The sequence below is a fragment of the Plecotus auritus genome (assembly GCF_963455305.1).
Source record: "Plecotus auritus genome assembly, chromosome: 1".
In the NCBI taxonomy this organism is placed as follows: Eukaryota; Metazoa; Chordata; class Mammalia; order Chiroptera; family Vespertilionidae; genus Plecotus; species Plecotus auritus.
Genome location: NC_137770.1, coordinates 187574433 through 187601953, shown reverse-complemented (window position 1 = coordinate 187601953; position 27521 = coordinate 187574433). Strand labels below are relative to the sequence as shown.

At 43.1% G+C, this 27521-nt stretch overlaps 3 protein-coding genes across 3 annotated transcripts in view; 1 reads left to right on the top strand and 2 right to left on the bottom strand.

The window, feature by feature from the left end:
• HERC5 (HECT and RLD domain containing E3 ubiquitin protein ligase 5) overlaps positions 1–17505 on the top strand; it is a 46202-nt gene extending 28697 nt beyond the window's left edge. Inside the window, exons 14-23 of the mRNA XM_080661063.1 lie at positions 272–385; positions 1028–1138; positions 2771–2941; positions 3751–3894; positions 6125–6291; positions 12360–12426; positions 13565–13635; positions 15478–15661; positions 15743–15845; positions 17227–17505. Coding sequence (XP_080517189.1) covers positions 272–385; positions 1028–1138; positions 2771–2941; positions 3751–3894; positions 6125–6291; positions 12360–12426; positions 13565–13635; positions 15478–15661; positions 15743–15845; positions 17227–17432 — 1338 coding nt within the window. The 3' untranslated portion in view covers positions 17433–17505. The remainder of the gene's footprint in view (positions 1–271; positions 386–1027; positions 1139–2770; positions 2942–3750; positions 3895–6124; positions 6292–12359; positions 12427–13564; positions 13636–15477; positions 15662–15742; positions 15846–17226) is intronic.
• A 6422-nt stretch (positions 17506–23927) lies between these two features.
• Positions 23928–26901, bottom strand: PYURF (PIGY upstream open reading frame). The gene is made up of 2 exons (XM_080642643.1): positions 26589–26901; positions 23928–24868 (listed from the first exon to the last, which is right to left on the bottom strand). Exons 1-2 carry the CDS (start codon positions 26798–26800, stop codon positions 24724–24726), a joined length of 357 nt encoding a protein of 118 aa, XP_080498769.1. The 5' UTR covers positions 26801–26901; the 3' UTR covers positions 23928–24723.
• PIGY (phosphatidylinositol glycan anchor biosynthesis class Y) lies at positions 24414–24629 on the bottom strand (the record flags this gene model as incomplete). Its single annotated transcript, XM_080642658.1, has 1 exon — positions 24414–24629. The coding sequence occupies one exon, from the start codon at positions 24627–24629 to the stop codon at positions 24414–24416; it is 216 nt and encodes a 71-aa protein (XP_080498784.1).
• Positions 26902–27521: the final 620 nt, after the last annotated feature.

The window sequence follows — 27521 nt, the reverse complement described above, 5'->3', positions numbered from 1 at the left end:
GGATGATAGTGGTTCTGTATTTTAGTTGTAATTTTGATGTGGTTGTGGGAGGCAGCAAGTACAGGTGTTTACCTATGCCGCCATCTTGGTTCTCCCTCTAGACATTCTTTATGTTCCTGGAAATGTGGGGCTTGGGCAGTGGAGGAATTAGGTAGAACTTTATTTTGGTCATGAAGAGTGTTTAATTTGCATTTATTCTGAGAATCGAATAGCCATTAAGTAAAATTATCTTTATATAGAAAACTTTCTCATAGGTTATATTTTATTTAAGGTAAACCAGACTAAATTTCAACTGCCTGAAAATATTTTCCAAGTAAATGAACTCACGCACTGCCTTGATTTTGATGAAGATGCACGTAAAAGGAACGCTTGGAAAATGAACTTAGTAAGTATGGCATGTATAAAGAGGAAATTTGATCATCAAGGAGTTAATGTAGGCATTTGTGCTGTAACTTTCTACATGAGTTTCCAAAATCCTTGCACTCTGCAAAATTGCCCAATAGAAGTAGCAGGGCTTATTGGGAAAAGCAAAACAGACCCCTCAAAACCTGTGCAGTTGTGGAGCCAGAGCACTAACAGAAGAGTGGTGCTACCTGGGCAGTTAGCTTGGACCTACCAGACAAGCTTCTTGTGGAGAGTAGTGACATGCAAATATGAAAAAGGCACAAAAAAAGAAAGGGTGGGCCTCTACCTACACCCTAATTAGAGGACTGGTGGACTATTTACTACATACATCTGAATTCTTTTACATGTCAGAAGTGTGGTGGCAGTAGAACAGACTCTGGGAAAGTGCCCAGAATTTACAACTAATTGGTAAATTAAATGAGCACTGAAAATACCAGGTCTATATACCAATGTAAAACATTTTCTTAGAATTTTATGTATCTAAGTACTACTGCCTAGCGGTTTGAATTGCCTTGGCCGTAAGTACTGAGACCTTCACCCATCAGGGTTTAAGGCTACGAGGTAAGATGTAAGATAGCTCTGTCCTTTCACTTATCAGAATTGTTCTCATTTTCATTTTTAGGACACTTCAGTAGACATGCAGCATCCTGTCATATTCAGTCATTTTCCATTTGTCTTTAATATTCTGTCAAAAATTAAACTACTACGTGCAGACTCGCGTTTAAAAATAAAGGTATGCATGCCGATTTCTTTGTCTTTATTAACAAATCAAATGATAAGTGCCTTCGTAAGTGTACAGTGTTTTTGGGGGTGGAACTAATGGCTGTAGCATTCAAGTTACTTATGCTCTAATGAAGAAGGCAAACAGGAGTGTCATAATTTGGGTTGGCTTGGCCTTGAGGCCTATTAGGGCCTTAGTAGCAAAGGATCGAGCTTGGGCCGCTGGCCTAGTTGTAGAGCTTTGACCTTGAGGTTGGTGCCTGTAGTTTTCTGATTGCCATTCAAAGAGGTGTAGCAAACTTGGACTTGATTGAAATTAGCACTATATTTTAAGGAGGTCCAACCGAGTGAGGAAAACATAACAATGGGAATAGAGGTGACAGAGGATTCTTGAAATTTGGACCCAAATAAATGCCTGAGATAGTGCCATAACAAAGGTTTGTAAAATGTATCCTTTTTCCAATGAACTAATATCAGCTAAATTGGTTCTGTTTGTGAACATATCCAGCAATGTGCTTTTGAAGTTAAAATTGGACAATTTAAAATGCCTTGGAAAATGTACTTCATTACTTTTTTTTAAGGATTAAATTTGTTAATATAGGTATAGCTTTTAGAACAGTGCCTCACACCAAGTAAATGCCCAAAAGTGTTAGGTCTTATTATCACTCTTGCTCTCATGTATGCATCTGTACGTGTATGAGTAATATTCAAATATGTGTCATAAAAGTAAATACTTTCACAAATGCAGTTACCATAATAAAATAGGAAATTGATTTATAAGTTCTGGTATAACCATTAATGGAACACTTAACAAAGGAAAATAAAAATATACAAGAATTTTCTTTTGTTTCATCTCTTAACTATTTTCTCCTGACTTTAAACAAGTTTCCAGTAATAATTTTATAGACCTGATTTCTCTCTGTTTTGCTAAGAGCCACAGACTTTCTGGTTTCAGGTGGACAATCTCAATATCAATCTATCTCCCCCTCCTCTCCCCTCCCCCTCCTCCTCCCCTTCCTCCTCCCCCTCCTCCTCCTCCTCCCCCTCCTCCTCCCCCTTCTCCTCCCCTTCCTCCTTCCCCTCTTCCTTCCCCTCCTCTTCCTCCTTCTTCTCCTCCCCCTTCTCCTCCTCCCCCTCCTCCTCCCCTCCTCCTCCTCTCTTCACCTAAAATCTCTTGTATGGATTCTCTTCCTACAATAGGATATCTTTAGCGAGGTCTCTCACACCTGAACTTTTCCTGCAGACTGCTTCTTTTCTAAACTTCTGAACTTTTTCAAATGAGAATGTGTTTCAGTGTACTGCTTCAGTGTTTACTAATCAGTCTCTTAGTCTGTTGATTATAATGAGCTTTATAACTGAAGTATTAATAATTGTATTTATAGGAAGGGTAAAGTAGTCCAATGGAGCCTGCTGTTGGTCACTTGCCTGCTCACCCAGGATGGCTTCCATTTCTTAGGTTCCATGTTTCTTCGGCTCACTGAGGGTGAATACTGAATGTATAGCTTATCTCCAGTGGTGCATATAAGGCTCTTTCCATAAATGCTTGTGACATGCATTTATAACAAACTAAACCAGTTTATCCCACTTTATAAATTTCTACTCAGAGCAAATGGTAAAATGATGTGAGACATTTCTCTTTTCCTAGGAGAGAAGAATTAGAGCTGTTTTGCAGTTGGCTGGAATTTTGGAAGATGGAGGGTCCAGTTTAGGGTTGCTGCCCACCTTTAATCTTATAGTCAGAAGGAGTCACTTGATTGAGGACGTTTTGAGCCAGTTAAGTCAATTTGAGAATGAAGACCTGAGGATGGAATTAATGGTAAAGTATAACTCTCAATAATTTGGTGCCGAGATAAGGAAAATATAAAATAATGTAACAACTAGCCTTTACAGAAGGGAAATTATCTCCCTTTGCCGTTGAGGTGGTCTGTCTCAGAGTTCCCCTAACTCCCCAGAGACCTGTGAGTTTCTGGTGATAGGTGTAGGCACTTCATCAGTACACACATGTTAAGGGGCAGTAGGGAAATGGTTGTCTTCCCCAAACCTAGCCAGGTAGCAAGTCCAGTTCTAACCCTCAGAGGTCTAGTCCCTCCTGAGGACTGACCTTGCCGGGCTAGTCACCACTTTTTAAGGGTTTCTGTGAGATGGTGTAATACAGAGGAGAATTGAGGGTTTGTTTCTGCTCTCATGCAGGACCCAAAGTCCTCTGTGAAAGAGGGAACTTTCTGTTTATTGACTGTATCATTTTTGAGGGTATAATTGTAGATATTACCATGTTCTGAACATCTATAAATGATCTTTGGTTTAGTAACTATATAACTTGTCTTACTAGTGTGTGTATGTATATATATGTATATATATATATTAGAGGCCCGGTGCATGAATTCGTGCATGGGTGGGGTCCAGCCAGCCTGGCCAGGGGGAGTATTTTATAACCTTGGGAAAGTTATTTAAATTCTTGAAGCCTCATAGAATTAATAGGATATTAAATATGATAATATGAGTATGATGCTTACCACAGTGGCTGCTAAATACTTGGGCCTACAATAATGCTAGCTCTCACTACTAAATTTAATACATAGCAATACACAGCCTAGAAGTGATGCATTATTTGCTCTGCTTCCTCAGGTTTCATTTAGTGAAGAAATTGGATATGAACCTGGAGGCGTCAGGACAGAGTTTTTCCACTGTCTGTTTGAAGAGATGACTCGGCCAGAATATGGGATGTTCATGTATCCTAAAGAGGCTACCTACATGTGGTTTCCTGTTAAAGTAAGTCCCCTTTTCTTTCTTATGGTATTTCCTGACAGACAAGGAATGTCACATACCATAAAAAATTAGATTGCTTAATTTGTTTTTATACTAGGAGAAGAATTAATGATATAATTGTAGAGATAAATTTTAATTTGAAAAAGGTGATTATTGCCCTGGCCAAGTGGCTGAGTTGATTAGAGCATCATCTTGTACACCAAAAGGTGGCAGGTGACAATCCCCGTTCAGGGCACATACCTAGGTTGCAAGTTCAATCCCTGTTTGGGCACATATGGGAGGCAACCAATTGATGTTTCTCTCATGCACTAGCTCTCTCTCTCCCCCTCCATTTCTCTCTCCCTAAAGTCAATAAAAACATATCCTCCGGTGAGGATAAAAATAAGTAAGTACATACATACATACATACATACATACATAGATGATTATTTTCTCTAAAACAGGGTTTACTTTCCCTGGATTCTCATGTCCACACAGGAGAAATTAAGCAATATGTGTTTTTGACCATTTATGGAATGTATGGATAAAATCAAATGCTTCTTTCTTAGGCACTCAGTCTGTCACAGTTCTATTTTTCCTGATGAACTTGAAGACAAAGGCTATGAAAGTAAATTGTGAAAACTTTAGTTTATAAGGATTACTGAGCCTAATGTGCTGCTATGCTTGTTCATGCGTTCATTTATTTATTTTTTATGGAAATAAGTGGTATATAACATTGTGTAAATTAAACATTGTACACATGTTGATTTGATATTTATATGCTATAATGTGATTGCCACTGAGGCAATAATTAGCACCTCTGTCACGTCACATAATTACTGTTTCTTTTCAGTGGTTGGAATAATTAAGATCTAGTCTCATAGCACATTTGATTATTATAATCCAACATTGTTATCTATATTTACTATTGTGCGTTAGATCTCTAGGACTTATTTACTACTTGGTGCAGTCTTTTCCCCCCTAAACAACATCTCTCCTGTCCCCTCAACCCCCATTCTGTTAATGCTTTTAGTGACCAAAACTGTGACAGGGATTTAAATTAACTTAATGATTGAATATAAATCCTGAATATTCTTATCTCAAGATTTTGGTTTTAATTTGTGATTTTATTTTGTGAAACTGGAGAGGGGGCAGGAGGGCATGTTTATTTATCTATCTATCTCCATATATATTTATATAAAAAGAGATAATATGCAAATTAGCCAGGACGCCGTAACCGTCACAACCAGTCATGAGGAGGGTGCGCACACAGGTGAGGCCCAGAGTGGAGACAGAGACAGAGACAGAGGCCTGCCTGAGCTGCCATGCCATGCTGGCTCGGCCAGCCCTGGAGCAGACACAGGCACGGGGGCCTGGAGTCACTCCAGCTGCGGCGCACCAGCAGTCCCACCTCTGCACATGAACTGCAGAGGAAACACTTTTTCTGACCTCTCATTGGCTAAGCTCCCAGTATGCCACTTGCAGTGTTCTTGGTAACTTGGATAATAAGAATCCAAGAAGGTGATCTAGGGTTTTTCCACCTCACTCCTGGAGGAAAAAACAAAGGTCCACTGCTAGAGGGCTAAGAAATGTCATATCCTGCCCTAGCTGGTTTGGCTCAATGGATAATGCCTCGGCCTGTGGACCGCAGGGTACAGGTTCGATTCTGATCAAGAGCATGTACCTAGGTTGCAGGCTTCTCCCTGGCTGGGGCCCAGGTCAGGGCTCATGCAGGAGGCAACCTATTGAAGTGTCTCTCTCACATTGATGTTTCTCTCTGTCTTTCCCTCTCTCTTCCACGCTCTCAAAAAATCAATGGAAAAATATCCTCAGGTGAGGATTAAAAAAAAAGAAAGAAATGGCATATCCTATGAAAGAGACATCTTGAAAATGCCTAAAGAAAGTTGTCATTTTTCTGTGGTGAGGGGACTGGAATCCGTGTTGATGAAAACACCTTGGCGGCTGTGGTGGCCGGCAGTGGCAGCAGCAGCGGGGTGATGGGGGTGGCGCCTTCCCCTGATCAGCCAGTTGCCTCCCGCAGAGGGAGGCCAGACTGTGGCTTAGGCAGGGAGCAGGCCTAAGCTGTCAGTAGGACATCCCCTGAGGGCTCCCATACTGTGAGAGGGGGCAGGCTGGGCTGAGGGACCCCCCTCCAGTGCAGAAATTTCGTGCACCAGGCCTCTAGTCTAATATAAAGATACCATTGTACTGGCAAAAATTCATAATATGTTAAGATGTTTTTTTCTCTTTTCAGCCTAAATTTGAGGAAAAGAGATATTTCTTCTTTGGGATTCTGTGTGGACTTACTCTGTTTAACTGCAATGTTGCAAACATCCCTTTCCCACTGGCTCTGTTTAAGAAACTTTTGGACCAAACACCATCATTGGAAGACTTGAAAGAGCTTAGCCCTGTCTTGGGAAGGTAAGTAAACATGATGCTTCTTCAGAGTCCTACCTAACATACATTTAGACAAATATTTAAACACACCCTCTCAGTAATATTTTCATGTCCAATAGTAGCATTCTAAGTACTTGAAACCAATTTTAACGTTGGTAAGAATTGTTGCATTAATAATTTAACTTTCTAAAATTAAGAAAAGTTTATTTTTTTATATTAGTCCTCAGTGTTTGCATTAATCTTTGTACTTTATTTGCATAGAAACAGTCATAGACAGAGCACAGGTTATAGTGATGTTTATTTTAAATATTGTTTCCGTATTGTCACCTTTAAAATGAAAACTTATATTTATAAGTTAAAAGACAACCCACCACCTTGCAAAAAGTATTGGTAACATATAATAGGAAGGATGACTATCCCTACCATATAAAGTGCTCTTACACATTCATAAGAAAAATTGATAAAGTGTACAAGAAGGCAACTCACAAAAGAAGGAATAGAAATAGTACATAAATAAAAACATGATCAATTTCCCTAATGATCATGGAATGCAGATTAAAATGAGAGACTATTGTGTGCTTCAAAATGACAGTGGATGGAAATACTGATGCTGTATGGTGTTAGCAAGGGTTTGGTAAAAGATTCACTCCAATCTCAGGTATTGTTAGTGGATGTGCAGATTGGTAACTCCTTTTTCAGAGAGCAATGTGGCATTGCTTATCTGAATTGAAAATGCGTTTGACGTCTTGACCCAGCAGTTCTGCCTCTAGACATTTTACCCAGAAATACATAACCATGCAAGGATTTCTGTATACCAGTGTACACTGTATTATATAGTTCATAATACATGGACTACCTACCTGTTCTTCAAGAAGGGAATTGTATATTTTTGGTATATTTATGCAATGGACTGTGGAGATTTTTTTTTTAATTAGAACAGTAGTATGATCCTATTATTATCAGGATCCATTTTACAGATAAGGAAACTAAAACACACCCAGGTCCCAAAGTTACATAACCATGGCTCCAGAGTCCAACTGTTAATCATCCTAATAAGAGGAGGAGAAAAATATTGAAAACAGAAGATTTGGAAAGGAGGAGAGAGAAATTTTTTTTGGAACATTACCTAATTAATGCTTATGCCTAAGAAGACTTAATAAGCTTAGTAACAGTACACATAAACTTAGTAAATCTAAAAAAGATTAAATCTGTATCAGTGTTTCTCAAACTTTTAGGTCTTAAGAAGTTCAAAAAGTATTGAGGACTCAACGAGATTTTATTTATGTTCATTACTTTTGCCAGTGTTTGCAATATTAGAAATTAAAAGTGATAAATGTTTTAAATTCAAGAATACACAAATAATGGGCATCATAGAGCCTCTGGGAAACTGTTCTATACTCATGACAGAATGTGAAAGAGAAAAGTTATATCTTAGTATTATTATGAAAACTAGAGGCTTGGTGCATGAAATTTGTGCACGGGGTGGCGGGGGGGGAATCCCTCCGCCAAGCCTGCACCCTCTCCAATCCAGAACCCCTTGGGGGATGTTGGACTGCTGGTTTAGAACCGACAGTCAGACATCCCTCTCACAATCCGGGACTGCTGGCTCCCAACTGCTCACCTGCCTGCCTGCCTGATCACCTCTAACTGACCCCTTGCTGGCCTGGTCGCCCCAACTCCCCCTGCCCTGCCAGCCTGGTTGCCCCGAACTGCCCTCCCTGCCAACCTGGTTGCTCCCAACTCCCCCCCACCCCCCTCCAGCCTGGTTGCCTCCAACTGCCCCCTCACCAGCCTGGTTGCCCCTCACTGCGCCCTCTGACAGCCTGGTCGCCCCAAACTGCCCCTCCCCACTGGCCTGGTCGTCCCTCAGTTGCCCCCCTCTGCTGGCCTGGTCGCCCCTCACTGCCCCCCCTGCTGGCCTGGTTGCCGCCAACTGCCCCCCCCTCCAGCCTGGTTGCCCTTCACTTCCCCCCTCTGCTGGCCTGGTCGCCTCTCACTGCCCCCTCTGCCGGCCTGGTCGCCCCACGCAGCCTGCTGTTCAGTCGTTTGGTCGCCCCTCACTAACCCCCTGCTGGCCTGGTCGCCCCACACAGCCTGCTGTTCAGTTGTTTAGTCGCCCCTCACTACCCCCCTGCTGGCCTGGTTGTCCCACGCAGCCTGCTGTTCAGTTGTTTAGTCACCCCTCACTAATCCCCCTGCCGGCCTGGTCGCCCCACGCAGCCTGCTGTTCAGTCGTTTGGTCGCCCCTCACTAACCCCCTGCTGGCCTGGTCGCCCCACACAGCCTGCTGTTCAGTTGTTTAGTCGCCCCTCACTACCCCCCTGCTGGCCTGGTTGTCCCACGCAGCCTGCTGTTCAGTTGTTTAGTCACCCCTCACTAATCCCCCTGCTGGCCTGGTCGCCCCACGCAGCCTGCTGTTCAGTTGTTTAGTCGCCCCTCACCACCCCCCTGCTGGCCTGGTTGTCCCACGCAGCCTGCTGTTCAGTTGTTTAGTCGCCCCTCACCACCCCCCTGCTGGCCTGGTTGTCCCACGCAGCCTGCTGTTCAGTTGTTTAGTCGTCCCTCACTAACCCCCCTGCCAGCCTGGTCACCCCACACAGCCTGCTGTTCAGTCGTTTGGTCGCCCCTCACCACCCCCCTGCTGGCCTGGTCGCCCCACACAGCCTGCTGTTCGGTTGTTTAGTCGCCCCTCACTACCCCCCTGCTGGCCTGGTTGTCCCACGCAGCCTGCTGTTCAGTTTTTAGTCGCCCCTCACTAATCCCCCTGCTGGCCTGGTTGTCCCACGCAGCCTGCTGTTCAGTTGTTTGGTCGTCCCTCACTAACCCCCCTGCCAGCCTGGTCACCCCACGCAGCCTGCTGTTTGGTCGTTACTGTGAGGGCTTCCTGACCAATTTGCATATTACCCTTTTATTCGTATAGATAGTTTAGAGCCCAGGGACCCCTGTAAAGTCCTCAAGGATTCCCAGAAGTTGTGGGTCTGGGCAGTGCTTTGCGAAGCACCCATCTCTACATTCAGTAAAACTCCCAATTTCAATCCCAGCAGGCTTACTATAAAACTTTACAAGTTGATTCTAAAATTTAGATGGATGAACAAAGGGCCAAGAATAGCCAGGAATAACTCATAAGGTAAAGAAGGGTGGGGAACTTGGTCTCTCAGATATCAAGAATAACTTGAAAGCCGCATTAATTAGGACAGTATGTTATTGTGCAGGTTTTCCAGTGGAACAGAAGAGAGCGCTCAGAAACTGACCATGCATACATGGAACTTTAACAAACTAGCACAGTGGTTGGCAAACCGCGGCTCGCGAGCCACATACGGCTCTTTGGCCCCTTGAGTGTGGCTCTTCCACAAAATACCACGGCCTGGGCGAGTCTGTTTTGAAGAAGTGGTGTTAGAAGAAGTTTAAGTTTAAAAAATTGGGCTCTCAAAAGAAATTTCAATCGTTGTACTGTTGATATTTGTCTCTGTTGACTAATGAGTTTGCCGACCACTGAACTAGCATATTAGGTCAATGGGAATAGGAGTACCATTCAGTTAATGCATCTGGGGAAAAATTAAAATAGATACCTTATGTCATATACAAAAATCAACTCCACATGGATGCAGGACTTAAATAGTAAATGTTAAAATGATGGAAATATGGATAAATACCTTTCCCCTTGGGATTTTTTAAGTAAGACATAAGAAGTACCAACAGTGAAGGAAAGATTGGTAAGTTTAACTGCAACAAGATTAAAGAAGTTCTTTGTTCATCAAGAGATATCTTAATGAAAGACAAAAGACACTCTTCAAACTGGTAGATATTTGTAACTCATTTTGGGGGTGGTAGAAAATGGGATAAGGAAGGTACCTCTTATAGGTAGGTATAAGATACTAGAGACCCGGTGCACAGATTCGTGCACTGGTGGGGTCCCTCAGTCTGGCCTGCAGGGATCAGGCCGAAACCAGCTCTCTTGACATCCCCCAAGGGGTCCTGGATTGCAAGAGGGTGTAAGCCAGCCCGAGGGACCTCACTGGTGCACAATCGGGGCCAGGGAGGTACCGCAGGTGGGTTCCAGGGCGTGTCCAACCCATCTCACCCAGTCCTGATCGGCAGGACCCCAGCAGCAAGCTAACCTACCAGTCAGAGCGTTTACTCCCTGGTGGTCAGTGCACATCATAGTGACTGGTCAAACGGTCAAACAAACGGTTGGACACTTAGTATATTAGGCTTTTATTATATAGGATTAGCAATGTTTAGTTCTTGTTTTGGGAGCCAGGTTTACAGGTGTTATTCATAAACATACTCATAAATAAGCCATATATGGACATACAATGAGAAGATAGTCAACCAAATATTTTTTTAAATATATTTTATTGATTTTTTACAGAGAGGAAGGGAGAGGGATAGAGAGTTAGAAACATTGATGAGAGAGAAACATCAGCTGCCTTCGGCACACTTCCTACTGGGGATGTGCCCGCAACCAAGGTACATGCCCTTGACCGGAATCAAACCTGGGACCCTTCAGTCCGCAGGCTGATGCTCTGTCCACTGAGCCAAACAGGTTAGGGCTAGTCAACCAAATTTTGCGATGAATCCAGTTTTGTTAGCTGAGTTCCCTGACCTCACAAAAATACATGAATAAAAGATGGTCTGTTTTATATCATAACTAGAGACCCAGTGCACGAAATTCGTGCATGGGGTGGGGGGAGTCCCTCAGCCCAGCCTGCACCCTCTCCAATCTGGAACCCCTCGAGGGATGTCCAACTGCCCATTTAGGCCCGATCCCACTGGGCAGTCAGACATCCCTCTCACAATCCAGGACTGCTGGCTCCCAACAGCTCGCCTGCCTGCCTGCCTGATTGCCCCTAACCGCTTCTGCCTGCCAGCCTGATCACCCCCTAACCACTCCCCTGCCAGCCTGATTGATACCTAACTGCTCCCTTGCTGGCCCGATTGCCCCTAAGTGCCCTCCCCTGCAGGCCTGGTCACCCCTCACTGCCCTCCCCTGCCAGCCTGGTCCCCCCCAACTGCCCTCCCCTTGCAGTCCTTGTCCCTCCCAACTGCCTTCCCCTGCAGGCCTGGTCACCCACAACTGTCCTCCCTTGCAGGCCTGGTCCCTCCCCTGCCAGCCATCTTGTGTGTTGGAGTGACGGTCAATTTGCATATTAGGCATTTATTATTATAGGGTACCATAATAAAAAATCCAGTAGGGAAAAGAATCAGCTTTGTTTCCACCATCTCCCAGAGGGAGACCTTCCCCAGTGACATGTTTCCCTTCAGAAAGAGTTAACCAAGCTCTTCCAAGTTATACCTATTTACATAGTTCCCGGCTGCACAGATCTCACAGTACTGTAGGTAAGGCTGTCATCAGCATCATTCCTACTGGTCTCAGTGTTTATTGGCAGGAAAGGAATTGGTCTCAACTTTACATCCCCTTTGCCTACCATATTAAGTACTCAGTAAATGTTTGTTGAATGAATAGAGAGGTAAAGGAGTAAATAATACGTAATATGAGACATATTACATTAAATGTATTTATAAAGTATAGAGGATGGAAATATGAAATGACTGGCTGCTCCCATTCTGATAATACCCTCTGTTCTCGCGAATGCCTGGAAAGAATTAAGGTAGTCAAATGTCAGGTCTGTCTGGAGCTTGATGATCCTGGGACAGCAGATACAGAGAAGGTCCTTTGACCTATCTGTCCACTCCACAGATTTCCTGAGCGATGCCTGATATTTAAAAGGAGATCTATTATTTGCTCTGTAAGTAAAGTCCCAAAGCTTAAATAAAGGTAACATCAATTTGACTGAGTTTCAGTGTCAGTAAATACATTACCAGTCCTTTTCTAAATAGAAATCTATGATGATGAGGTAAAGGAAGTTAGGGGGTGGTAGAAGGAGAGTAGGAATCAGGTGGGGAGCCTGCGGAATTGTAGATAAACTTCTGACCTCACATTTTATGATAGCTGAGGTCTCAAGTCACGGAGGAGTGGTATGGGAACTGTACCTGACTTCCCTCCTTCGGAATAGTCATGCACTCTATGTTTATTTACAAGATGTATCTAGTGATCATTATTTTTTTTAATGAAATTATTTGTTCTTTAGGAGTTTGCAAACACTTCTGGATGATGAAAGTGCTGACTTTGAAGAAGTATTTTATATCTATTTTAATGTGAGTAACAAGGAAAACCGGATTTCAGATCAGATTTAATCTGATTAACCCTTTACATACTTGCCTAAACATGCACCCTTGAATGAAAAAACAAACTTCTGAATTAAGTTAATGTAAAAGGTTATTCTCTCCATTTTTTTATGAGCTGGATGTGTCAGTTGGATTTTACTGTGTAACAGACAACACCTAAACTTAGTGACAGAAAACAACAAATAATTCTGTGGTTTCTGGGCTGGGCCAGCATGGCTGAGCTGGATGGCCTGCTATGGCCTCGCACCACACCTGGTCCTTGGCAGGTGTCAGCTGGCACGCACAGCTTGTCTCTGTTCTGTCTGCTCTCATCCAGGAGGCCAGCTGAGGCTTCTTCACTGGATGGGCTCAGGCTCCAAAGAGATGGCAAGCCCTAACACACAAGCTTCTTTTCATGCTTTTGCTTCTGTCGGATCCCATTGGCCAGACTATTCCACAAGCTTACCTCCAGATTCAAGGGCTAAAGAAAGAGACTCCCTGTCTTTTTTTTAATTGTTATTATTGGTGGGTTTTTTTAAAATGTATTTTTATTGATTTCAGAGAGGGAGGTTAGGGAGGGAGAGAAATATCAATGATGAGAGAGAATCATTGATTGGCTGCCTCCTGCACACCCCACTCTGGCGATCAAGCCCGCAATCTGGGCATGTGCCCTGACTGGGAATTGAACCATAACTTCCTGGTTCATAGGTCAGCGCTCAACCACTGAGCCATGCCAGTTGGGCCAGACTCCCCCCTCTTGATGGGAGGTACTGTGGAGTCATATTGCAAAGGGGCAGGAATACCAGGGTAGGAGGAATTTATGGCTAATTTTCCAAATCCACCACACTAGGTCTGTCCTTGAGAAGTGAGTACTGAAATATGGCAGTTTCCCTATTTATTTTTTCAGTATGATCAGTTAAAATAGATAATTCGAGTTTTTTACATTTATTTTTCATTCTGCATGAAAAGCTGTTAATTTTTATTTGTACATTCCTTGCTTGTTTTGTGACAGAAATGTACAATTCCACCTATTCTTGAGGAAAAAAGATATGCTTTAAAGTGTATTTGTTGATGATAGACTGTTCACAATTATTTTGGAGATGCTATCTGAGTTTATTTGTGGTTACAGGTGAATTGGGACAAAACTGATGTAGACTTAATTCCTAATGGAAGTTCCATAATTGTCAACCAGACTAACAAGTAGGTACAAAAAAGTGAAATGTTTGTTTTGTTTATACACTGTTTATTTCACTGGGCTCTAAAAACTTATTGTAGCTATATAACTTTTAATTCCCAATTAATTTTTAATAAGGTAGAGAGTTGCTGTGTTTTATGTGTCTGTATGGAGTGCATATTCTGGTAGGGAAGAAAATGGCTTTCTCATCGAGGCCTTCCCTTATCCTCCTATCTAGAACCATACCACCAACCTCTCTATCCCCTTACCCTGCTTTACCTTTTCTTTTCATGTCACACTTTATCTACCTTTAGACTTTATTTGCTTATTTCCTTACCAATGTTTCCCCCACTGTGATGAGCTGCATGATGGCAAGGACTCAGTCTTCCTTGCTCACCACTATACATCCAGTACCTCGACTAGTCTACACTAGTTCCTGGTCCATAGCAGGCACAGAGTATTTGTTAATATTATTAGACTAGTGGCCCAGTGCACGAATTCGTGCACCTTAAAAGGAACTGTGGGCCGCAAGGCTACGGTGGGCACAGGGGCGGGTCTTGGCCCATCCTCCGTGCCCCTGCCCAGCCCCTCCTACTGCAGCCACCGGTCCCCCGTCTGCCAGCAGCTCTGCTCTCACTGCCACTGCTCCCACGCGCTGACAGTACAGAGCGATTGGGGCCAGTGCCAGCAGCAGGTGCAAGCGGCGGCGGCTGTCCTGATCACCCCTCAGGAGCAGGGGGAGGTGGAGAAGCCCTGAGGGGCAATCGGGGCCGGTAGCCGCCGCTCACACCCGTTGACATCTCCTGGTGGTCAGTGCACATCATAGCAACTGGTTGTTCGGTTGTTCCACCGTTCAGTCTATTTGCATATTAGGGTTTTATGTATACAGATAGATAGATGCCACTGTGGTATCTTCACTTCCCAACACTTTATGGGATTTAAAGGAATACAGTGTGGGATTATAGAATATTCCCTTGATAGTTGGTCCTAGTGAGCATTCTGCCCTAAGGCAAATATTTTTCTTTAATTTTTAATCTTTGTTTAAAAAATCTTCGTATTGAAGTATAACATACAGAAAATTGCACACACTATCAGAGCACAGATCAAGAAATAGAACATATCTAGCTCTATAGTATATTTTATGAATATATCCCCATTTACCCATAGGGTTGTTGATAGATATAATAAGGTTTTCTGCCTCTTAACAACTACTTTTTGCTCAGCCCTTTAGCCCGACCGAATTAGCAAATGTGCCAGAAGAAGGGAAAGACTCCAAGTAAAATGCTGGGCTCTCCTCAGTGAGCTTCCCTTCTCTCTTAGTCCAGAGGTCTCTCCAGTCTTGTCTCTGATTTGGAAGCCTAGAGCTACATGTGTTTTTTTTATATTGCTTGCCTTTTTGTAGTTCTTATTGCAAGCATTTGCTACAAGCTATTCCGTTATAGCTAGAAGTATAAATCCCTTACTGGTGTTAAGCTCAAATAATTACTCCTATGACAAATTCAGATAATACAGAAAAGTATAAAATAAAATAGGAAATTTCCCTCATTTCCCAAGCCCATTTCCCAGACATGACTAATTAATTCTTCCAAACTCATTCTATTCTAATCTATGTCAATTCTCTTCACTGTGTGACCCTGAAAAATCACATGACTTCACTGTATCTCAGTTTCCTCTTCACTAAAATGTTATTAAAATGTGTCTCAGAATTTTGTGATTAAATTAGATAATATACAAAAATTGCCTATAACACTCCACCCACTCAGTTGCTAAGTGGTCTAGCTCTTATCTTTAGCCACCTCCTTCCCGCCCCTCCTCCCATTTTTTTCAGAGTATTGCAGTAAGCTGAAATCATTTTTGTTTCATTAAAGGACAGACTATGTTTCTAAGTATGTCGATTACATCTTCAACATCTCTGTAAAGGCAGTTTATGAAGAGTTTCAAAGAGGATTTTACAAAGTGTGTGACAAGGAGATTATTGAATTTTTCCATCCTGAAGAACTAAAGGATATGATTATTGGAAATACAGATTACGACTGGGAAACATTTGAAAAGGTATATCATAAAGGCCAAGTGGCTTGAATTTAAATTTCTTTCCTATTCCTGAATACTTTTTTTCTTTGCATTTTTCTCCAGAATGCACGTTATGAACAAGGATATGACGATTCACATCCCACCATAGTGATGTTTTGGAAGGCTTTACACAAATTGACTTTGGAGGAAAAGAAGAAGTTCCTTGGTAAGTGTTGGATCAGGAATATATTTATAATCCTACGTTCTTTTTTTATGGAATAAGAACATTTTGCTTGTCTTAGGCATCATTTGCAAGTAGGAGTGGAAGAGCCACTCCTAGTCCAGTTGAATGTCCTCTATGTCACGTCGTCACAACATCAAAAAATAAATATTAATAGAGATCTTTTTCCTGTGTTTTCAACCCTATCTGTTGCTTTACATTTTTTTTCTTCAACCTAAATAGTGACCCTCTTTCTGTAGTGTCATCATTCACTTACTCAGGCCCTGCAGTTCCTTGCACCCTCTCACTTCCAGGCTTTCTCTGAAACTCCTTGCCCTGCCTTGAACCGTCACCCATCTCCTTTGCCTCTCTAAACCTTTCCCTCCTTAAAGGTCCAGCGTAATTCCAAACATTCAGAAGTCTTCCCTAGTCACCCCAGTCTGGTTCTCTCTTCCTGCTCTGAACCCCATAGCATTTACACTGAGCAGCCCTTATTTCTATGACACCCTGTTTGGCTGTCTTACACCCTTTTATTTCTTGTTTTTCTCTTTTTTTGCACAAGAATCTAATATTCCTACCAGTCACTGAAGGTAGTGTCTGTGTGTCAGACTTAGATCTAATATGATCCCTAGTGCTGTCTAATGTAGGACTTTGCACATGGGCCCTCAATAAATCTACCAAATAAAGGATAATATGCAAATTAGTCGAGACACCATCATGTAATGACCAAACAGCAGGGACCCGAGGCTGCATGGCGCCTGGCCTGGGCAAGGGACCTCAGGCTGCGCCCCTCACCCGGCAGGGCTTGACGGGGGACCTCAGGCTGTGCCCCCCCCCCGCCCTGGCGCTGGGCCAGGGGACCTCAGACTGCACCCCCTGCCTTGGTGCCAGGCTGGAGGACCTGAGGCTACATTCCCCACCTGGCGGGGCTTGACAGGGGACCTGAGCCTGCACCTTCCCGCCTGACAGGGCTTGATGGGGGACCTGAGGCTGCGCACCCCCCCACCCCTCGCCCAGCGCCTGGCTGGGGGACCTGAGGCTGTGCCTCCCACCCGGAGTGGCTTGGCGGGGGTGGGGCTGGCCATGTCTGGGTCTCCTGCTATCCCAAGGCATGTGCGGGTGGGCGGGGACTTGACTCTGGGTCCCGTGGCATGCCCCAGACTCTTGACAGGAGGGAGATTTTCATACACATTTTGCTAATTTTCTTTCATCTCTGACACTTCTATTATAGAGAAAGGGCAAATAGTAATATTAAAATTTTTTTCTAATTCCATTTTAATGTGCATGAATTTTGTGCACCGGGCCACTAGTGTTTAAAATAAAAGTATTTTCTCTTGATAAATGTTGATTTGTAAAGCAGATCACTCAATTTCATTCCGCATTTTAGTGTTTCTTACAGGAACTGACAGAATGCAAGTAAAAGGTTTAAAGAGCATGAAAATAACATTTTGCTGTCCTGAAAATGTGGATGAAAAAGATCCCATAAGAGCCCTTACGTGTTTTAGTCTCCTCTACCTCCCTAAGTATTCTACAATGGAAAGAATGGAAGAAGCGCTTCAAGTAGCCATCAACAGCAACAGAGGATTTGGCTGACCCTACCTCATACTATTTACTCCTTTTTGGAAACATTTTCAAAAATAAAATGAACTAAAAAATTTACTAACATAAAAGCCTTGCTGATTATTCAATATGTTTATTTATTTTATAATCTATTTTTGCATGTAAGATCTGTTAGTTACTAGAGGCCTGGTGCACGAAAATTCATGACTCGGGTCCCTCAGCCTAGCCTGCACCCTCTTGCAGTCCGGGAGCCCTCAGGGGATGTCCAATTGACCGGCGAGTGGCCAGCCCCACCCCACATCTCCCCGTCGCCGCAGCCAGTGGCCTCCATCTGCAGGAGGTAACTGGCAGGCCAATTGGGAGATAGCACCAGCTGGCAAATGGTTGGCCCCGCCCCCTGGTTGCCCCTCCGCCACTGCCCCCTGGTCTCTGTCCCCTTCCTCTCCCACTGGCACCCACCTTGGCTGGCCTGGCACCACCTGCTCACCATCCCCACCCCTGCCCCCCGCCAACCGGTAGTTCCACCGTTAGATTTGCATATTAGGTTTTTATTATATAGGACAGTGGTCAGAAAACAGCGGCTCGTGAGCCGCGGTTTGCCGCTCCGTTGACTAATGAGTTTGCTGACCACTGACCTAGACTCTCGATTCCAATAATTACAGGCTTTTGTTGTTTCTTGTGATTAAGCCCCTATCCCAGTGGTTGGCAAACTCATTAGTCAACAGAGCAGCAAACCGTGGCTCGTGAGCCGCATGTGGCTCACAAGCCGCAGTTTGCCGACCACTGATACAGGATGATATCGATTAGGCTATTAAACAAGGCAACCCCAAAACAATGCATTAAAAAAGGCAGAAGTTTATTTTTCTCTCATAAACATCTGGGTACTTTGTCCAGGGCTGAAGTTGTGCTTCTCCCACTCGATCTGCTGTAAAAAATCACAGATGATTTCCCTGTTGCAAATTTTGGTGGAAACTTGCCCATTTCCATCTTGTATCTATTGCATTTGAAACTGTTGTCTACTTTCTCCTCAAAACTGTCATGAACTGCTAGACTGTGGCTTTCTTTTTCTTGGCTTCTTTCCCATCTCCTTTACCTCTTTCTCTTACACTCCCCTGACCTAAAATGATAGTGCAGTCCTGTTTTCTCATTTGCCACATACTGCTTATCCTCTTCATGGCTTCCGTTATTACTTCCACGCTGATGCTACTCATCTGTCTCTCTGACCTACAGGAACTGATGATCTATTCCAGGACCACAGCCATTTTTCTATGTAGTCTGTGTCTCTACCTGCATGCCCCTTGGCTCCTTCATCTCAACATCTTCAAGGAGGAAATTACCATTTTTCCTGTATTCCAGTTGGTGGTAACACCAATATCTCCAGGTAGAAGCCTGCAGTCATCTCCCCTCCCCCGTTTTTCATCCCCCACATTCAATAATCGGTCTTGTCCTGGCAAGTCTTGTTCTAAATCTCTCTAACCCCACTGTCAGTGCTGTAGTTCAGGCTTGCATCGTCTCCTGTCTCATCACTGCAACAGTTGCCTCCCAATTGGTCTTGTATCTAGACCAGCACTCTACAATAGAACATTCTGTGAGGCTAGAGATCTCCCATATATGCACTGTGCAGTAAGATAGACCCTTGCTGTAGATAAGGTTGGTTGGTGGCAGTGGGAAAAACAGTTTAGAGCTATTCTCTTCAGTATGTGGTTATTTAACTAAAATTAAAATTTTAAATTCAGTTCCTCAGTCACACGAGCCATGTGAGTGCCTAACAACTACCTATGACTGGTAGCTACTGTACTGGGAAGCACATGTGAACACCTGCTACCACAAGGAGTCCATAACATGCAAACCCTCTGTCATTTTGAATGTGTTTTTTTGTTGTTTTTCTTCCTGGAAAGGAGCCATAATTAATGTTTATCAACTGCACAAATTAAAAAGTTAGTCAATAAAGCCCAGCTCCCAGATCCTTCCTGTAAGCTCCAGCCCTGCCTCCCACCATAGCCTTGTATACATAGCCTACTCCATTCTAGTTATTTGTAACTCATTTGCCTGAATGGGCCAAGCTCCTGTGTTTTCACACACGCTTTTTCTGGCTGGGACTCTGTTCTCATCCCACCTCTATCAACTGCTGTCTTCAATTCCATCTCCACCTCTGACTGAGTTATCCACTTGTTCCTTGGGATTCACTTCAGCTATCATTGCTATCTAGTAGACGCCATAAAAATGACTGAAGGATTGATGGTGGAATATGGCCACTTGGCATTTCCCAGGTGCTTAGTTGTCAGTGGTCCCATCAGTTAGCCAAAAGTGCCACCTAGTGGCATATGCGGGAAATAGCAATTCCAATATCATCTCACTAAAAGGGTCAATACTTGTAGAGGACAGGCCTTTCTCCCCACAACTACTAGTATACATAATAGTGAGAAACTACTGTTTCTTGGCTAAGTAATTTCATATTCTCTACCTCACTTAAAACTGCTACCAGGTCTGGAAGTGGATATCATCCTTTTCATCTTACAGATGCAGAGTCTGAAGTTCAGAGAGACTTCCTTAAAAGCCCATTTTGCAAGATTGGAAGAAAATGAAGAAGGAGAGTAGGTCATGACAAGTCTTTTTTTGCGCCCTCAGAGTGGGAATTTGTCACCTAGAAAGCTGATAGGGCCCTAGCTGGTTTGACTAAGTGGATAGAGTATCAGCCTGCAGACAGAAGGGTCCTGGGTTTGATACTAGTCAAGGGCACATGCCCGGGTTGTGGGCTTGATCCATGGTAGGGGGCGTGCAGGAGGCAGCAGGTCAATGATTCTCATCAGTGATGTTTCTGTCTCTCCCTTCCTCTCTGAAATCAATTAAAATTTTTAAAAGCAAATATTTTTTAAAAAGCTGATAGGATCTTATTTTTGAGGTGATTAAAGATGATCCCTGTCAATTATGGCAAATAGGAACAGTAAGGAAAATAATCTTGATAAAAGACTCCAAGGAATCAGGTCTATCATTTTGAAGCCAGTTAATTATTGGGGACGAGTCACAATCAATGAAAGACAGTATTTCTCATAGTGGGTTTACAGTGCGATAAGTGGAGGTGATGAGGTTAATGTGTGTGTGGCATGAGCTATGTAATGGGAAGCTAGTGAAGAACTCCCATTAATGGTTGGAAGCCAGGATGATTTGCTAGTGAGGAACTTGGGAGATCCCTGAAAAACATGGAGGATTTTCAACAATGGGTGTTGTATCTGAGAGGGTCAGAAGTCGCACATGATCATGGTGAACAAAATTTAGAAGCCTTAAAACCTTCATCCCACTTTTGGCCATGCCTCTAATCAGCATTTGACCTCCAACAAGTAACTTGGAAACGCTGTGCTGTGCCTTATACTGGACATTTACTACGGTAGTAGATAGTGCTTTTTTGGCAGGGGGGGAAGGATAACAGCTTTATTGGTATGTAATTCACATCACATGTAATTCAGCTAAATGAAGTTTACAACTCAGTGTATTTAGTATATTCACAGAATTATGCCACAATTTTAGAACATTTCATCTCCCCAGAGACCCTATACTCTTCGCCCTGAGCCCTATGCAACCACTAATCTACTTTGTTTCTGTAGATTTACCTATGATGTACATTTCATGTAAATGAAGTTAATGTGACTTTTCTATAACTGACTTAGCATGTTTTTAAGGTTCATCCATGTTGTAGCGTGCATCAATACATCATTCCTAGTTTTTGCCAAATATTTGTATTCATGCACCATTTTATCCATTCATCACATGGACATTTTGCTTGTTTTGGGCTTTTATGAATAATGCTGCTGTGAACATTTGTGCACAAGTTTTCGTGTAGACACATTTTCAATTTACCTTGAATATATATATACCTAGGAGAGGAATTAGCTAGGCCATATCGTAGCTGTTTAACTTTTTGAGGTATTATCAATTGTTTTCCAAAGAAGCTGTAGCACTTTATATTCTCACCAGCAGTGTATGAACCTGAGAAATTTTTAAAACTTCAGATCTATTAAGTGCCAGTGAAATAAGAAACATTGTAGTTCTTCCCCCCTTTTGTGCTATCATGCATAGTTCATCTATATGTTACAGCCCAACAATACTTTATGACTTTCATTAATGTCTCAAACTGAGAAAAGATTAAGTACATATTGGCATCATTTTTTTATCAATCCTCTTATGTACCTTTCCTGGTTCTCCATTTGTTCCTGTGAATTCAAATTAACCATCTGATGTCATTTCCTTACTCCAGTACAGCTTTGCTCCCATCCATTTCCTTTGTGCTGTTAATGGCAATAGAATACAGACCCCAATTGTATACATACTGTTTTATATAGTTGCTCTGCAGATCAGTTCAGAAAAGAGGAAATATGCATTTATACTTTTATAATCACATATTTCCTTTACTCTGCTGGTGACCTGCTCCTCCTGAGAAAATACATAACCCTCAACAAGGAGATGGAAGAAGGAGCCCTGGGTCCTTGGCTGCACCCTCCTGGAGTGTCCATCACTCCAAGCTGAGAGGAGGCGGAAGACGTGAGTGGTGGTTCCAATGCCACAAACGCTGCTGTAGAGTTTTAGGTTTTCTTGGTTCTCATTTGGCTGTGTGCCCGTAGAACAATTTCCAGAGACTTTACATGGTTGTTTTAAATTTTACCAGGTAGGTTGTTTCACTGGGGAATTGGTTTGCAGAGTTCCTTGTGCTGCCATTCCAGTAGTCAGTATTGCTTGGCTCTTTACAAAGTACTTTCACAGGTAGTTTAATTTGTTCCTCACAAATGTTTAAAAGAAGCAGAAGGACTTCTAGTCCTAAAAATGAAGTTCAGAGAAGTAATTTGCCTAAAATTATAAGGCTTCTCAGAGCCATGTATTCACTCTTTCAGGCTTACTGTCTAGACAGGAGACAGAAAATGGCAATTACAGTACAAGAGGTAAAATAGAAGCTGCTTTAGGAAAATATAAAGGGCATCATCTTTGAGTAAGAATTTGAATCCAAGAATTTAGATTCCTGTTTTTCTTACAAATAGGAAGGACGAGTTTGCACAAAATAAACACTGTAGAGTGATTAACAAGCTAAAGCCACATTGCCAGATGGTTTCAATTTCAGCCCAATTATTGCTGTTACCCTAAGCCAGTGGTCGGCAAACTCATTAGTCAACAGAGCCAAATATCAACAGTACAATTGAAATTTCTTTTGAGAGCCAAATTTTTTAAACTTAAACTTCTTCTAAAGCCACTTCTTCAAAACAGACTCGCCCAGGCCATGGTATTTTGTGAAAGAGCCACACTCAAGGGGCCAAAGAGCCGCATGTGGCTCGCCAACCACATGCGGCTCTTTGGCCCCTTGAGTATGGCTCTTCCACAAAGTACCACGTGCAGGCACCCACGTACAGTGCGATTGAAGGAGTACCCTAATTAAGTTAATAACCTACCTATATAGTTTAAGTTTAAAAAATTTGGCTCTCAAAAGAAATTTCAATCGTTGTACTGTTGATATTTGGCTCTGTTGACTAATGAGTTTGCGGACCACTGTCCTAGGTAAATCACTTAATCTTTGTGCTTCAGTTCCCTCATTTGTAAAATGGTGCTAATATTACCTACCCTATCCCTTAGGTTATAAGATTAAGGATTATATGTAATTTGCTTAAAACTATCTAATGTACAGCTTATTCCTAAAGAATTCTGTTAGTGAGAAGATGGCATTAATACTGAACTTCCCCAGGGGTATATTTGTCAATTTCCTCTTAAAATGATAAAATGCTGAACTTGTAAAAGCTGAAACAGACTGCAGGACATAGTGCTTATTTTATCAACAAAACTGTTTCATTTACACTGACCACAGGGAGATTTAGCGTAAATTAAAAAGTAACTTCAGGAAATGATGGGAACCTCTGTAGTTTTCTAGGTTATTTGTAGATTGCCGTAAATTTTTAAAATGTGATTTGTTCTCAAGTATATACATTGAATGAATGTAATATAAAATACATATAACCTCATTTTAACTTTCTTTCCATAAAAAAGAATGTCTAAAGCTTCTGTTAAAGTACTTTTAAGATTCTAGTAAAAATAAAGATTAGTATAATTCTTAGGTTTCTTTATGGAAACTAGTAAAATATTAACCTCAGTCAGTCTTGTTGAAAGTTCTGGAAAATCAGGAACTATTATGTCAAATGTTCATGCCCTTACTCATGCTAAATTTGTCTCCTAAGGCAGGAAAATAAACTGAAATGTGGCTCAAAACATAGTTCTCAGCTCAATAGGACACCATCAGCTATTTGCAAGGCTTCTAAAACCCCATGTCTGCCCCTAAAAGTAAATACTTTCCTGGGAAACTATTCTATTTGGGTATTAACTGCTCCTCTAAAAATAGCCTACACTTTAAAATGTAGATTTTTAGATGTTCCCTCCCTTAGAACCACACTCTTATGACCAAAAACAAAACCGTGTGTTTTATGGAAAAGTGTCATTTTATTATTTACTATTAGTATTTGATGCCAAAGAAATGAAAGTAATTTTACTAACTCAAAATTTTTGCAAGTACACGAAGTTTCAATTTTATTATAGTTTTATATCACACTAGTTCAAACGCATTTCTCTATAACACTCCAACATAGCTCCTTTGGAATTATTTCAGTTATCTGTAGAACGTGTGACTTTATCAAAGACTTTGAATCTCAAACAAAAATAAAATTTCAAATTATTAATTTTTAGATGAAAGGGATAAGAAATAAGTCATTAGGTGATGGTTGGGATTGTTAATTTCCAATAAGACACTGTGTCGAAATGTTTCTTCTGACACAGCAGTTATAAATTAGAACCTTCAAAAAACAAGGGCAGAACCAAAGTATAAGAAAAGAAGCTTCTGCAGTGTAAGCCTCCCGTAGTCCTCAGCCTCTGACAGAAGCAAGGTAAAGCATCTTTCCTGAAAATTAAGTGTTTCCAGTATTTTCATGCAGTTGAGCTAGACACTCAAGACTTATCATTAACATATATACCATCTTGGCTCTGGGTGCATTAATTATGCCTGAAGAGCTTAATACCCATCCAAGTCCACAGGTGGAAGAACACATACACCGGTATGGTAACCGGCAAGAGCAGGCTGTAAAAGCACAGGCTGGCTGTGCTAGTGCAGCCCTGTGGGAAATTTTCTTCCACGGAGGCCGAGTAGAACAGTCCTGCTAAAGAGATCAATGGAATGAGGACGGTCAACGTAGGAAGAGACAGAAACATTCTCCTCTGCCACTTATTACCTGCCACCCTGACTTTTTAAAAGGTAGATGGTATTTTAAAAAATCTGGTTGTATGTGTTGTTTGTAATTATGATCTAGTGCTGCTCCACATCTTCTTGCTTCTTATTTTGATGTGTCATCATCCTAGCTGCCTGTGGTATCATATTAGGGATCCCATCAATAATTGGATAGGCTATTCCCAATTCTTCATTAATCAATTCATTTGTCGATGCTTCATATCTGAGGGGGGAAAAGGAAAAATGAATTGTGAAAAACAAAATACTGGGAAGAGCTTGAAGTTCAATAACACCATTTATCCAATTCTTGACACAGAGCTAATCCCGGAAAAGCAGAATTAAATTTTTTAATTCTAAAGGCAGTAATAGCCAACAGAATCATTTCCTTTAGAAAATTAATCTCTAATTGTTCCTACTTTAGTCAGTTTCTCGAATATTTACTTTTTCACTTTATTTTCAATGTATGCATAAAAAAAAAAAAAATACCAGTCAGAAAAGCTCTACCCTTTCCATTCAACTATTCCTTCATCACTCTGGTCACCCCCAAAACCATCCCAATTCCTTTACTACTGGAAGGACACTAGAGGAAAATTCAACTTCCTCATTTTAGAATACGTGAGAGCAAACTAACTGGTCCATTAAAAGGAAACCACTGGAAAATCAAACACACAAAATAAAAGTTTGAGAAAGATAAAAGGGCAGAAATGAGAAAACTGGAAAACAGCCCATCTGTAGTGAGCTGGTCCCACAATTAGCAAGAAGGTAGATCAATTTCAATGTTTAAGAAAATTTAATATGTTCATTATGGGGGAAAAAAATCTAGAAAGGAAAATGTAAGAAGAAGAAAATTAAAATTATCCATCTACCACCCAAACGTGGTACCACTCATAACATTGTGGTGGTTAGTAGATTCAATCTGCAATACTCGTGTGGTCAATATTTCGTTCTAGTAGCCTGGCACTGGAGAGCTGTTTATCCCGAGGGCTCTGAAGTTAAAGGTTAAGGAGGCCTTTACAAACGCCAGGTAATCCCGAACTGAAAGCCAAAGGACAGCACACGAAGCCGTGCTGCTTAAGGTCGTCAGGCATCCTTTGGACCTGGAGGCCACTACAGTAGTCTGCATCATCTTGGCTTAGAAACCGCAGTGCCTTTGTTACAGAAACCCGAAGAACAACAAAGCAAAACTTAGAGAGATGGGAGTTACTTTTATTACGCGCGGGTCCAGAGGAAAATGTCTCTCAAATTCTGGGCCCCAATATGCAGGAATTTTCCCTATTTATATGTTTTTACCTTATTTGTCTCCCAAATATGGGGTGTTTCCAGCCCCTTTTGCAAGTTCTTAAAGAGCCCGTATGTGCTGGGGCCTTGAGACCTCAACCAGAGGCCTGGCGCCAGCGCTGATAACCTTGTCTGGGGAAGGTTTAATGGCCTCTCTGAAGTGGGAGTAGTCTTAGCAAGCAAGAACTTACAGAAGCCAAATAGCAGGGCTAAAATTTCAAACAGCAGTATTTCTATAAGATGGATGCTTCACCTTGGCCTCATCCTGAACCCCATAACTTCATACACCTGGCTGGGCATTAGAATCACTCAGGGTCCCGGCCCAGACCTTCCGATTCCCGATATGCGGTGGAGCCCGGGAGCCGGCATTTTTAAAAAGGTCCTCGGGTGGTTCTAATGCACAGCCCAAGGCGAACCTATAAACGCTGCGATGCGGGTGGCGGTGAGATTTGGGAGGCCTGGGGCTCGGACTCCCCTACGGCCTCCTCCCGCCCTTTCCGCCGCAGGGGGAAGAGCGTGGGAGCTGCCGGGCCCCCAACATGGCAGCGGTGAATACCCGGACTGACCTCAAGGCTCCCCAGGGGCTGTAAGCGGCCGCGCGGTCCACCTGCCCTCTCCCCGCCACGGGAGGCCGCGAGAGGAACCGCGCCGCGGGCGAATCTCACCTGAGCGGCTTCTTGGAGAGCGGGCACACCAGGAACTCCAGAAGCGCCGGGTCGAAGGCGTGGGACGGCTCTCCGGGCCTCTCGCTCTCGTCGGCCGCCGGCCGCGACCCCGACGCGCGCAGGCACCTACGGGCGACCGTGGACGACGACGGCGGCGGCGGCGGCGCGCGTGTCCTCCGCAGCACTGAGCCGAGCCTGCCTGCGCTCAGCATGGTCCGGCAGCCCGCGACTGCCCCTCGCCGCCCTCCGCCAGGCCCCGCCGCTCACGCTGACCCCGCGCGTCCGGCCGGCCGGCCAGGCCCCGCCCCTGGGTGCGCTGGAAACGCAGCCCGACAGGCGGGGCGAGCGCTTTGGTTCCGAGCGCGTTCCTGACCCGGCTGCTATTCCCGGGGCACCGCTCCGTGACTGAGGCGCGGGCTGCAGCCGTCCTCTGGTGGCTGTTCTGTGGCGTTTGCAAAGGACAGACAGAAACGGAGCTTAAATCGCAGGGCGCCAGGAGGCCGGTGGCCGGACCTCAGAGTCACACAGTGTTAGGCTGGGACCTACGTGGTTACCTGCAAAATGACGGTTCAAACCCTCCTATCGCGTTGGGTATGTTAAAAGCATTCATTTGTTTTATGTGAATCTTTACCACAGTTCTTGTAACCTGGTTTGGCGTTTTTCTTTTTCTTCTCTCACTTAAAAAAAAAATTAAGAACCTGAAAAGAATGGCTTAGCCCTCTTTACAGTCCAAGACGTCCATATACTCTTACCCTGTGGGATTCATTTTGAATTCAGCTGCGTGATAAGGCACAATTAATTTACCTCTCTGAATGAGCTTTGAGACAGCAAGAGCCTAATACCTGTGTAATCAGCCAGGTGTTCATTAAAGGGGTGATCTTTTGTGGGTTTCTTTCGCCCCAGGTTTGTCTCTGACTCTGCAAGGAGGTGATG

What these genes read in the sequence shown, in the direction of transcription:
- PYURF (XM_080642643.1), bottom strand. Translation starts at nt 26,800, where the DNA reads ATGCTGAGCGCAGGCAGGCTCGGCTCAGTGCTGCGGAGGACACGCGCG. An exon ending in CTCTCCAAGAAGCCGCTCAG is followed by an intron (nt 24,869 to 26,588) that starts GTGAGATTCGCC and finishes TTCCCCCCTCAG; the next exon opens with ATATGAAGCATCGACAAATG.